At 42.0% G+C, this 13190-nt stretch overlaps 1 protein-coding gene across 1 annotated transcript; it reads right to left on the bottom strand.

Annotated features, from left to right (window-relative positions):
• Nucleotides 1-7808: 7808 nt before the first annotated feature.
• On the bottom strand, nt 7809-8158 carry LOC121500575 (60S ribosomal protein L37-like). Its single transcript, XM_041772389.1, has one exon. The coding sequence runs from the start codon at nt 8156-8158 to the stop codon at nt 7865-7867; it is 294 nt and encodes a 97-aa protein (XP_041628323.1). The 3' UTR covers nt 7809-7864.
• Between the last annotated feature and the right edge of the window lie 5032 nt (nt 8159-13190).

The raw sequence follows: 13190 nt of genomic DNA, 5'->3' as shown, positions 1-13190 counted from the left end.
CAGGATTGTGTAATCACTGAGGGCCCAGGGAAAGTGGTTAGGAGGTTCTAAGGCCCAGGGGCTGATGCGTGGGTCATGAGCCCACCAGGGGCTTCACAAGTCACGGTAAAGAGTGTGGCCCTGATTCCAAAGGCGAGGCAAAGCCACAGAGGAGGGGAACCACTAGATTCATATTAACTAAGTGCTTTCAGGTGCAAATAACCCAACTAAACCCAGCATAAACAATAAGGACATTCATTATCTCACCTAATCCAAAATTCAGGGGTAGGCAGGCTACAGGCATAGAGTAATCAATCCCCCAAAGACCCCTGATATTTCTGCATCTCCACTGTGCAAACACTAGTTATCACTTTAGTCTTGCATTTGAAAAATGTAAAATGGCTAGTGTCACATTCAGGCACAACCAAATCCTGAGGCATCCCCCCAGCAGATACCCCTCCCCAGGTCTCATTGGGTCATGTGGCCCCTTCAGAAGATAGAGGCATTTGCCAGGGCTGACTTGGACCACCTGAGATGAATGATAGTGGAGAGTCAACCATGATGCCCACCATGAAGACCTCGCTGCCAGCATGCAGATGGGCTCCGGGAAGACTGTGAAGACAAGGAAACCAAGTGGGAAGACAGTGCAAGATTCCTGGCATAGGGACGCCTGGGTGGCTCAGTCGGGTAAGCCTCTGACTCTTGATGTTGGTTCAGATCATATCAGGGTCATAAGATTGAGCCCCACATCAGGCTCTGCACTGAGCATGGAAACTGCTTAAGATTCTCTCTCTCCATCTCTCTCTCTCTCTCTCCACCTGCCCTTCCCCCATTGCTCATACTCTCACTCTCTCTCTCAAAAAAAAAAAAAAAGATTACTGGCATAAAGTCATCAGACCTGGATTGGAGATGTGGCCATGAGCCCGAAGCAAGAGGAGAAATTGAAGACACCCTTACGTGTGAAAAAGAAGTTGGCAACTCATCATATGTGAAGTGAGAAGCCAGGAGTTGAGAATGCTCTGGGCTTCCAATCTTAGGTGACGGAGGGGTGAGGGCACTACTGGGTGAGATGGATGTCTGGGCAAGAGGGGCTCACTTGGTGTGACCCCCAGACTTGCCTGACAAAAAATAAAAGCATAAGAAAGAGAAGACTCATGCAACTTTTCTTTCTCCAAGAGTCAATACAGAGTAGTGGCCAAGGATTGACTTTGACTTTGGCTCCTTATTCTACACGTCTTGCCTTCCACAACTCGATCTCAGTCCCCGTCAGTTATGAACGGAGAACCTTGAGTAACCTTCCATCTCCCGATTTGTGAAATGGCTATAATAATGCCTAATTTGTAGAATTGCTGTGTCCAGGGCTCAGTTCAGTGCCCAGTGGGTAGGAGACATCGTGGTATAATAGAAAAGGGAGGAGGTCAGTGTTCTAGCCCTTGTTAGGTCGCTCACTCACTGCCTGACCTCAGTTCAACTCTGTTCCTATCTGAACCTCCATTCAGCCACTGAAAAGATGGAGGAAATACCCACTCATGGGGTACCTAAGACAATTGGATTGGAAAAATATGTCAAGTGCTAATGTGGACATTGGTGGATTGACCTCCACCCCGCCAATTAGATGCTCACGCTCCTAGCTCTATTGATTGATTGATTGATAAATTTTTATTTTTTAATTTTTAAATATATTTTATTTATTTATTCATGAAAGACACAGAGAGTGAGGCAGAGACACAGGCAGAAGGAGAAGCAGGCTCCCTATGGGGAGCCCGATGTGGAACTCGATCTCAGGACCCTGGGATCACACCCTGAGCCAAAGGCCAACGCTCAACCACTGAGCCACCCAGGCATCCTGCTCATGCTCCTAGCTTTAAATGAGAGTGCAGAGGGGAATTAAAACTAGGAGAGAGGCCTGGGGTGGGGCTGAGAGTGATGGCCACATACAAGTGATGGTGATGCCAAACTTGGTGTTCAGTGTCCAGGCCAGAAGAGTCAGCAGTGTGAGCTCTGGCCTCTAGAGCTTAAAGGTGCTGGCACAGGAGTGCCCCAGCGGCCAGCACCTTTATTTTTTTCTTTTCTTTTCTTTTCTTTTCTTTTCTTTTCTTTTCTTTTCTTTTCTTTTCTTTTCTTTTCTTTTTTCTTTAACTGAACCAGTTCTGTGGCAAGCTTTTTGCTTCTCTGACTGCGAAGCCCCATTTCATTTCTGCCTATTTGCTCTGTCTGGTTATCTAATCTTTCTGAGAATTCTGTACACTACCCAAGAGCCTCAAAATTATGTGTTTTTTTCCTGCTTTAATCTGATTCAGTCAATGTCTGTGCTTATGCTAGGGATCCTGCCTACACAAGTGCCCAGGAGATGCCTGGTATGGTGTAGGAATTGTGAATTGATTCCTTTCTCCCTTTGGTTCCTTATTCTCCACGTCTTGCCTTCCACTCAAGTTTTGTTCTAGCTACATGATGCTCTGATGTGTGGGAGGAAAACCACTCCCATGCAAAGAAAACATGGAGTCACTCCATCCCATAACTGCTTTTCCTAGGAAAGATCATTCCACAGGCTCACAAACCTGGGGTTTGGGGAAATTTTGCAATTTTCAAAATGAAAGGAGTTTTGAGGGGTACCTCGGTTGCTCAGTGGTTGGGCATCTGCCTTGGGCTCAGGGCGTGATCCCGGGGTCCTAGGATTGAGTCCCACATCAGCCTCCCCACAGGGAGCCTGCTTCTCCCTCTGCCTGTGTCTCTGCCTCTCTGTATGTGTCTCTCATGAATAAATAAATAAAATCTTAAAAAAATAAAAGAAAAAAAGAAAGGAGTTTTGAGGGCAAACATGAACTTGTTCACCAAACCCCAAAACATGACACTAGGGAACATCTGTGAATATTTAGAAGCAGAACCTTGGGAAAGGAGAAACAGAAGTACCCATTTACATGAAAAGTGGCTTTCGGATTTCAAAACCCATTGGACCTAATCAAATATCCAGAAGATGCAGAGTATAACAAAAGGTCTGGATTCACCAAAGATTTGTTTATTTTTTTTTAAGATTTTATTTATTTATTTGAGAGAGTGAGTGAGAGAGACAGCACACATGAGGAGGGGCAGAGGGAGATGGAGAAGCAGACTCCCCCACTAAGCAGGGAGCCTGACGTGGGGCTTGATCCCAGGACCCTAAGATCATGACCTGAGCCTAAGGCAGATGCTCAACCCACTGAGCCTCCCAGGCGCTCCCAGAAAAGCTTCATTTAATTCATGGATAGTGAAACTGTATCAGATAGTGAAGAGGACACCAGAGAGTTTTCAGAGGTACATCCTTAATATTCTTGGATGAAAATTACCACCGGTTTCTGCATAACACCCTACGTATGACTCAGAATATTCTTTCATTTTTTTAAGACTGTTTCCCCAGGCTCTTTGCTATGAGACACTTCAAATCATCCAATAATTGTTTTTTTCTTGCATAGGTTAACTGGAGTCTGTTTCTATTGTTGGCAAACAAGGAACCCTGGCGGATTCAACTCATTATGGCCATAGTAACAATCCCTCGTTGTTAGAAAGTTGCTCCCTAGAGCAAGCTCAGCTCTCTGCTCTTTGTAACTTCTACCCTTTTACTGTTTTCTGAGGCAAATCTTTCCTGTTTCCTGGAGCAACATTGAGCCAATGTCCTGCCTATGATGGATATTCAATTGTTTGAGGACAAGACACTTTCCCTTATTTGTTGATTTACTAGGATAAACAGCCCCCGGTCTCTCACCAGTTAGTTGTCGAACATAATTTCCAATTTTGTCAATGTCCCGGTACCACTGCTCTGAACTCTTAAAATGTGACCCCCACCAGGGGAACATGAAAGTTATAATAGGATCATTGTTTCTTCTAGTCTCTTCCCTAATTACATAAATGACCACTTTTTTTTTTTCACATTGCCTCTCCAGAACTTGTTAATCCTATAATCAGAAATTTGCACCCTTTGGCCACTATCTCTCCATTTCCCCAACTCTGTAGTGCCTGATAACCACCACTCTGAGCTTGGCTTTTTTAGATTCTGCACATAAGCCATATCATACAGTATTTACATTTCTCTAACTTAGCATAACTGATGATTTCTTAAAAATTCCAAGAAGTTGGAGGACACCTGGGTGGCTCAGTTGGTTAAGCATCCCACTATTGGTTTTGGCACAAGTCATGATCTCAGGGTCTTGGGATCAAGCCCCGCGTCAGGCTCCGCACTTGGCTCAAAGTTGGCTTGGGATTCTCTCCCTCACCCTCTCCCCCACCCTCCTTGTGCAAGTGCTCTCTCTCTTTCAAGTAAACAAACAAATAAATAAAATATTTTTTAAAAATTCCAGAGTTTGAATTGCTAGTTCGAAAGATATATTTTTAGGACACCTGGGTGCCTCAGTGGTTGAGCGTCTGCCTTTGGCTCAGGGCATGATCCCAGGATCCTGGGATCAAGTTCCGCATCGGGTTCCCTTCAGGGAGCCTGCTTCTCCCTCTGCCTGTGTCTCTGCCTCTCTCTCTCTCTCTGTGCCTCTCAGGAATAAATAAATAAAATATTTTTTAAAATATGTGTTTTCTTGTAAGGCTTTTAAAGAAACCTATACTCCCTAGGTTTATACTCCCATGATAAAATATTTTTTCCTGCTTTGTGGGAGGAAAACCACTCCCATGCAAAGAAAACATGGAGTCACTCCATCCCATAACTGCCTTTCCTGGATTTAAGACTTTTATAAAAGGCTTTAAGACTCCTGGATTTTTCACATGATAGCCCGCCAAGCCAGGTGTCTATAAGTAGTCGTTGATTTTAAACCAAGTGAGATACTGTATTTATACCTCTTTAATTTTATTTAATTGGCTCTAGTGTCTCTTTCTCACTTGTTGAGATGATAACTACATTAAAGATTCGATCTCACCTCTTAAGAGTAAAGTATGAGGTTGAAGAGTTTTGAGGTTCAGTCACATATGCTCATCCATTCTGATTTTGCATCACCTGCAAATCTGACTCAGTGTCTCTGCTGTTCTCATCCAAGTCACAGATGAAACCCTTGAAGAGAAGACAGCCAAGAAGTAGGTCCCCTGGCGATCTACTAGGCATGCCTTCAACCTGAGAAGTACTTATCTAGGAACCTACCTAGCAGCTCTGGTGGGAATTTACATGTCATCAGGTCTTTCTCAAGGACCAACTGACAGTCCAGCAGCTGATGCAAAGGCTGGGACCTCGGGATGGGACTCCAGCCCTACACTCTGTGCCTGTTCTGAGTGGTCGATACGCAGGGGCTGTCAGTTGCGGAGTATTTCTAAGATCATGCTTGCATCCATGTACCCACTACTAAGACAAAACAGTTGTTAGTGGTTAGTCATATTTGTCTCAAAGATTTTTGGTTGGTTGGTTGGTTGGTTGTTTTTTTAGAGGAAATAGGATGTCTCAAACACAATTCAAGGCCCATTCTCATCCCCTTCCCACCTCCAAAAGGAAGAGTACATCATTCCTTTGCATTTGTACTTTTATGTATTTTTTAAGATTTTACTTATTTATTTGAGAGAAAGCATGATACAGCAAGAGCAGAGTGTAGGGGCGGAAGGAGAGGAAGAAGCAGCTCCCCACTGAGCAAGGAGCCCAACATGGGGCTCGATCCCAGGACCTCAAGATCATGACCTGAGCCAAAGGCAGATGCTTAACCTACCAAGCCCCCCCGGTGCCTCTACATTTTGTGCTTTCAGCATATATATATTTGCATAAGTAACACTGCATGTCTGTGTCTTCCCAGGACTCATCAATACTGTGTTTTTGAACTATATCCATATCCATACATAGAGATCTAATTCGTTCATTTTAACTCTTTCATAATCTCACCTTAAAAAATATATATATCCCTTGTTGAAAGGGAATTGCTGTGTCATAGGGTGTGAGCATCTTCAAATATATGTTCCTGGACTGCTTTACAAGTACCAGTTAGTTCCAATGTATATTCCTGCCAGGACTAGAGTTCCTTTCTTCCCCCATTCTCACCAACATTTGAAATTGTCAGATCTTCTAACAGCTGCCAAAAGTTTGGATTATGAAATAGTTCCTCAATCTTTTAATTTGTATTCTCCTGGATATCAGTGACAGGGGGCATCTTCTCACAAGTGTGTTGGTTGTTTGGAGTTTCTTCTTCTAGGAGCTGTGTTGTAACTGTGCTAAGCCAGCCTCCAAGATGGCACCAATAATCTCTGCCGAGTGTCCACACCCTTGTGTGGTCTCCTCCCAAACTGTGCCCCGGGCTGGTCTGTGAGGTTAATGGAGTATGGCAAAAGCATTGTTACGTCACTTTTAAGATTAAGTTGTAAAAGACACTGCAGTTTCTATCTTAGTTACTCTCTTTCCCTTGGATCACTCCATGTGGGAGAAGCCAACTGCCATGCTGTGAGGATCCCTTTGGGGAGGCCCACATGGCAAGGAACTGAGGTCTCCATGAAAGCAGCTACATGAATGAATTTGGCAGTGAGAACAATATGGATGACTCCAGCCTCGGAGACATCTTGCCTTCTAGAACTACCCAGCTGAGAGACCCCTGAATTCCTGACTTTCTGTAAGACAATAAGCCTTCATTGTTTTAAAACTACCATTTGGGGGTAATTTATGTAGCAACAAATAACTAAAACAATATTCTGGGGACTTTTTTCTATTGGGTTGTTTTTCCTCTTTCTTACTCATCTGTAGAAATTATTTTAAATATTCTAAACACTAATCTTTTGTTAGTTATATGGGCACAAATGTCTTCTCCCAATCTTGACTCATCTTTTTGCCTTATGGTGCTTTTTGATAACAAAGGTTTAACATTTAATATCATTGAATTTAGCAGGGTTTTTTTTTTCCCCGTTCTAGTTTATGCTCTTCATATTTGATGTTGAAAATCTTTCACTACTGGGATGCCTGGGTGGCTCAGTGGTTGAGCATTTGCCTTTGGCTCAGGGTGTGATCCCGGGGTCCTGGGATTGAGTCTCACATCGGGCTCCCTGTAGAGAGCCTGCTTCTCCCTCTGCCTATGTCTCTGCCTCTCTCTCTATGTCTCTCATGAATAAATAAATAAAATGCTTTTAAAAAGATAGAAAGGGGGTCCCTGGGTGGCTCAGTGGTTTAGCGCCTGCCTTTGGCCCAGGGCGCGATCCTGGAGTCCCGGGATCGAGTCCCGCGTCGGCTCCCGGCATGAAGCCCGCTTCTCTCTCCTCCTGTGTCTCTGTCTCTGTCTCTGTCTCTCTCTATGTCTATCAAAAATAAATAAATAAATCTTTAAAAAACATAAAAATAAAAAGATAGAAAATCCTTCATTACCTCTATGATAAAAAAAAAAAAAACAGATAGTCTTCCACATTTTGCTTTAAATGTTTTAAAGAATTTCTAGATCTTTAATCAGTCTAGAAATAGTTTCAGTCTGGAAATAGTTGTTGAACTGAATTGACCAAACCCACTCCTAACACTTTTCTTCCTTTCTTTTACCAATAATCCCTCTTGGTAGATCAGCACCCGAACCTGTTTGTCTTGAGAACCCCATGCTCACATAAGTGTTAGCACAAAGCAGAGCTAATCATTACTGACCTTCACTTTCCCAGCGTCTCCTGCAGCAAGACTGAACACATCACCTGGGATCTGCCAAACAGACATATCTTCTTGGACTTTTTAAATTTTAATTTTTTTTAAGTAATCTCTACACCCAACATGGGGCTCAATTTCACAAACCTGAGCTCAAGAGTTGCATGCTCTTATGGACTGAGCCAGCCAGGTGCCCTTCCTCCCTTCCTCTTGGGCTTTGAATGCAAAGAATCATCAGTGATAATGGACCATGCTTTTCTTTCTTTTCTTTTTTTTTTTTTTTTTACTTTTTAAAACCAGAACGTTTATTTTGACTAGTCGTTGAAATCCTTAAGATGAACTGGATGCTGCAACAGCTGCCCTCTTGGGCTTAGGTGTCGTTCCTTCACGGAATCCATGCCTGAATCTGCGGTATACAATTTTTAGGTGCCTCATTCGACCCGTCCCAGTGGTATTCCGTCTTTTAGCCTTGGCACTCCAGTTATACTTTCTCTTCCGCTTGGCAGGGTAGCCACACTTGCCGCAGGTGGACTTCTGAAGGTGGTAGGCCTTAGAGCCACAGTGGCGGCACAACGTGTGCATCATATTGCGACGCTTTCTGAACGATGACATCCCCTTCGTCATCTTGTTTCCGCGGCAGACCCCAAAGAGCTGGACCATGCTTTTCAACCTTACTTTCAGTTTTTCTCTGCACACACATCTATATTTGAGATCATACTGTATATACATTTTGTAATGCTCTTTTTTTCATTCCAACAATGTAAGTAAATATTTCCCCCATCAAGAGGATTGCACAATATGATTTGCACAAGGACAGGGCATTCCAGCATATGATGTGCTGTTCACATTCAACAAAGCCCTGCTATTTGACATGTAGGTTGATTCAAGTTCACTGTTATAAACAACGCTACCAACTTCTGATTCAAAATGGCACGTAGTGAGCAAGTTCTACTACAGCCTCTCCAAATTCCCAAAAACTCATTCATCCAACAACTTTTTCTTGAGTGTCTACCATGGGCCATGCACCATTCTAGTTGGTAAGAATAAAGAAATGAACAAAATGGACAAATACTTCTACTTTTGTTAACCTTGCATTCCTGTATGGTGAACAGTAATAATGCTACATGTCAATAATATACACAAAGATATGCTACACTAACAAAATACCAATAATGGTGGCAGCTACCATTTATTAAATGTTTGCCATCTGCCAGACATTATGCCAGGTCCTTTGTGCAGTTAATCCACAGACACTATTATCAGCGCATATTTTTCAGAGAAGGCCACTGGCATTTTACCTTTCTCCTGCCCTATCGCTAATGCAGGCAGACTTGGGGCTGAATCAGTGGAATCTGACTTCTTCCCAAGGTTATGACGGGAGCAAGAGGAAGGAGCTGCCTCATAGAACTGTGCAGTCCCAAGTGAGAGCCTGTTTTCATCAAGGAAGTGAACCAGGACCTGTGCTTCCAAAGTCTTGCTTCAGCTGTAGACTGGGAAGGACATGGGATCCTGCCCCGATGAGAATACAGGCAATTTGCCTTCTACTCATTGACAAACATCAGGTCACACTTTGTTCAAGAGCAAATTAAGAGATCAAACAAACAAACAAACAAACCACCAAGCAGAAACAGACCCATAAGCACAGGGAACAAATTGGTGGTTGTCAGAGAGTGTGGGGGAATTGGGAAGCCCAGTCTTCTAGTCATGCAATGAATAAGTCACAAGGATAAAAGATACAACATCAGGGATATAGTCAATAAGACTGTAATAGCATCATGTGGTGACAGGTGGTAGCTTGTGAACATGGCGTAACATATACACTTGTTGAATCACTCTGTTGTACAACTGAAACTCACGCAGCATTGTGTGTCAACAATGCTGCAATTAAAAAAGAAGAAGAAGAAGGGACACCTGGGTGGCTCAGTGGTTGAGCATCTTCCTTTGGCTCAGGTCGTAATCCCGGGGTCCTGGGATTGAGTCCGGCATCAGCCTCCCCACAGGACGCCTGCCTCTCCCTCTGCCTCTCTCTCTCTCTCTCTCTCTCTCTGTCATGAATAAATAAAAACTTTAAAAGAAAAGAAAAGCAATTGGGGCCTATGAAAAAAAGAGAGAAGAAAAAAAAGCAGATGTGAGATTGTGGACTTATAGGAAGAACAAACTACTGGGAGCCATCTGTTGCCAGATCAATGGAGGATGTGGGCAAACTTTTTCTGCAGCCACCATCGGGTACAAGAAGATGTAGCCTTCAGGAAATATAGAATCATAAGAAAAAAAATAGACTCAGATGCAAAGGCAACAGACCAAGATAAATAAAAGTAGTACTAAAAAAAAAAAAAAAAGAGTAGCACTAAACTGGTGACAAAGGGTGGCTCAGTGGTTTAAGTGTCTGCCTTCAGATCAGGTCATGATTTCAGAGTCCTGGGATGGAGCCCTGCATTGGGATCCCTGCCCAGCAGGGAGTCTGCTTCTCCCTCTCTCTTTGCCTGCTCATGGTTTCTTTCTTTCTTTCTTTCTTTCTTTCTTTCTTTCTTTCTTTCTTTCTTTCTTTCTCTCTCTCTTTCTCTCTCAAATAAATAAATAAACAAATCTCTCTCAAATAAATAAATAAATAAATAAACAAACAAACAAACAAACAAAATCTTAAAAAAAAAAAACAATGTTAAAGGAAGAGTGCAAGGAAATCATAAAAAAAAAAAAAGCAGGGGTACCTTGGTGGCTCAGTCGGTTAAGACACACTCGATTTTTCAACTCAAGTCATGATCTCAGGGTCCTGAGATTGAGCCCCGTGTTGGGCTCCACCCTCAGTGGGGAGTCTGGTTGAGGATTCTCTCTCTCTCCCTCTGTCCCTCTCCCCTGCTTGTGTGCATGTGCGTGCACTCTCTCTTTCTAAAATAAATAAATAAACCTTTTTAAAAATATAAATAAATAAATAAATAAATAAATAAATAAATAAATAAATAAATAAATAATAAAATTCTGGTGTCCAAATTAGGAGTGTCTGGCTGGCTTGGTCAGTAGAGCATGAGATTCTTGATCTTGGGGTTGTGAGTTCAAGCCCTACATTGGGGATAGAGATTGCCTAAAAATAAAGTCTTAAAAATAAAATAAAATAAAATTCTGATGTCCATATTAGACATTGTACTAGTTACATCAGAATGTCTTGGGGATACAAACCACATATCAATAGTTCTTAAATTCTCACGTGACTATAATGTGCAGCCAAGTTTGGGCATGATGGCTCTAGAGACATCCTTGCCTATGTGCACTGGATGACATCTACTAGAATGTTCACAGCAGTGTTGTTTGTAATTGCAAGAACTCAGGAATTTCTCAGTGTCCAGGGATAGAATTGATACGATGTGGTGCATTCACACAGTGAAATATTAAGGCACAGTAGAAACTAATTGCAGCCACATACGTCAACAAAGATGAATGTCACGGAGACATAATGTTAAGAAGGAAGCAGAAAAAATTCAGAGAAGAACATATGCAACTTGACTGCATTTACATAAGGGAAAAATTGCATTAACTAGACAATGAATTGTATACAGATTCATATATTTGTTGCAAGATTATGATAAACACAAACATCAGAACAGTGGTTACCAGTGGTGGGGTGGGAGGTCAGGAAGGAGGAAGCCTCGAAGAGACTGCTTATTGTTTGATTTCTTAACCTGATGGTGGCAGTTTGTATTTTATATAACTTATAAATATGTTAAAAATGTTATATAATTAAAAGTGTTATAAATATTACTCCATCTGCTTTATCTCATTAAATATTTTCATAGAATTTTTAAATTATAAAAGGTGAGTATTCATGTGTAGGGACCAATTTGAAAAATTCTTTCAAACTTCAGAGAAAAAGAACAAAGAAACCAGAAAGTGATAAAAAAAAAATTGTAGCTATAGAGGGCACTGAAAGGCCATAATTATACCTTTTTTGATTATAATGCAAAAAAAAGTAGAAACTTAAAAAAAAATCTCACCACTCAAAAAATTAATTTAAGTAAATTTAGATGAGCATAAAAACTTCTGGAACCAGAAACCACTAAGAAATATTTCCTAAATCTGGGAGTGCCCGGGTGGCTCAGTTGGTTGGGTGTTTCAGCTCAGGTCATGATCTCAAGGTCCTGGGATTGAGCCCTGCATTGGGCTCCCTGTTAAGCGGGGATCTACTTCTTCTTCTCCCTCTGCCTCCTCCCCCTGCTCATGTTCTGTCTCTCTCTCAAATAAATAAATATTTTTTTAAAAAAGGAAATATTTCTAAGTCTGAAATGCAAACAAATGTTAAACAACATTAAAAATATTCGGTAAATAGGGACACCTGGGTGGCTCAGTGGGTTAAGCATCTGCCTTCAGCTCAGGGCATGATCCCAGAGTCCTGGGATCAAGCCCTGTGTTGGGCTCCCTGCTCCCTTGCCTCTCTCTCTCCATCTGCCCCTTCATCTGCCTCTCGCCCTGACTCATGTTCTCACTTGCTTTCTCTCATTCAAATAAATACATAAATAAAATCTTTTTTTTTTTTTTAAAGATTATCAGGTAAATATATTGGGTTAAACTGATTGAAGCTAACTCCTTGCTCATGGACTTGAATATCTCCTTAAGTAAATTCTTAGAAGTAGAATCATTGACACATATTAAAAAAAAATAATAATAATAATGGTGGGCAGCCCGGGTGGCTCAGTGGTTTAGCGCCACCTTCAGCCCAGGGCCTGATTCTGGAGACCCGGGATCGAGTCCCATGCCAGGCACCCCACAGGGAGCCTGCTTCTCCCTCTGCCTGTGTCTCTGCCTCTCTCTCTCTCTGTCATGAATAAATGAATAAAATCTTAAAAAAATAAAATAAAATGGTTGTTAAAAAGCATGAACCATCAGGGAAGATTCTGTAAAGGTAAACATCCATATAGAAAATTCTGTAAAACCATAATGTTAGAGCTTGCTTCAAAATGGTGAAATAAGAGATGACTTTTTCTGCTTTTTTACTTGTCTTTGTGTTTTCCTTTTCTGCACTTAATACATGTTACTTGCATAATAATAACAAGACGTAATTTTATAAGGTGTATAAGGTAGTTGTAACAAAGAGCATTACTGGGTCTTTCCTGGAAAAGCTCGTGCCTGGTAAAAACAACCTGCTTGATACTGAGAGGTTAAGTTAAAAGACAGCTTGATGCTTAGCTAGATCCTCACAATCAGTAGACCTCATCATGGCAGCCAGCCTCTATCAACCCCCAACATCTCTGCCTCCTGGGGTTCTCACCCTTAGGTCCCCCCCGCCCAATGCTGTATGAAGATTGGTCTGACACTAACAGAATATGGAAGGAGACACTGTATGTCACTTCTGAGATTAAGTTATAAAGGACAGTTTCATAATGCAGCAAGAAATCAAAGCCTCTGGTCCACAGGCTTGTGATTGCGCCATATTAGGAGTGGCACCTCTGGCCCCACTTGAGCCTTCAGATGAAGCAACTCCAGCTGACATCCTAATTGAAACCACGTGAGACACCTTGAGCCAGAACCACCCAGTTAGACCACACTTGGGTTCCAGACCCTCAGAACCTATGTTCTGATAGGGAGAGATAGTAATCATTTTTTCTAAGTGTATTTATTTAAGTAAACTCTGCACTCAATGGGAGCCTCAAACTCAGGACCCTGAGAT

This window comes from Vulpes lagopus, chromosome 10, assembly GCF_018345385.1.
Source record: "Vulpes lagopus strain Blue_001 chromosome 10, ASM1834538v1, whole genome shotgun sequence".
In the NCBI taxonomy this organism is placed as follows: Eukaryota; Metazoa; Chordata; class Mammalia; order Carnivora; family Canidae; genus Vulpes; species Vulpes lagopus.
This window is presented reverse-complemented; position numbering and strand designations above follow the sequence as displayed.

Bases quoted from the DNA above. Each gene is read 5' to 3' on its own strand.
- LOC121500575 (XM_041772389.1), bottom strand. From the start codon at position 8,158: ATGACGAAGGGGATGTCATCGTTCAGAAAGCGTCGCAATATGATGCAC.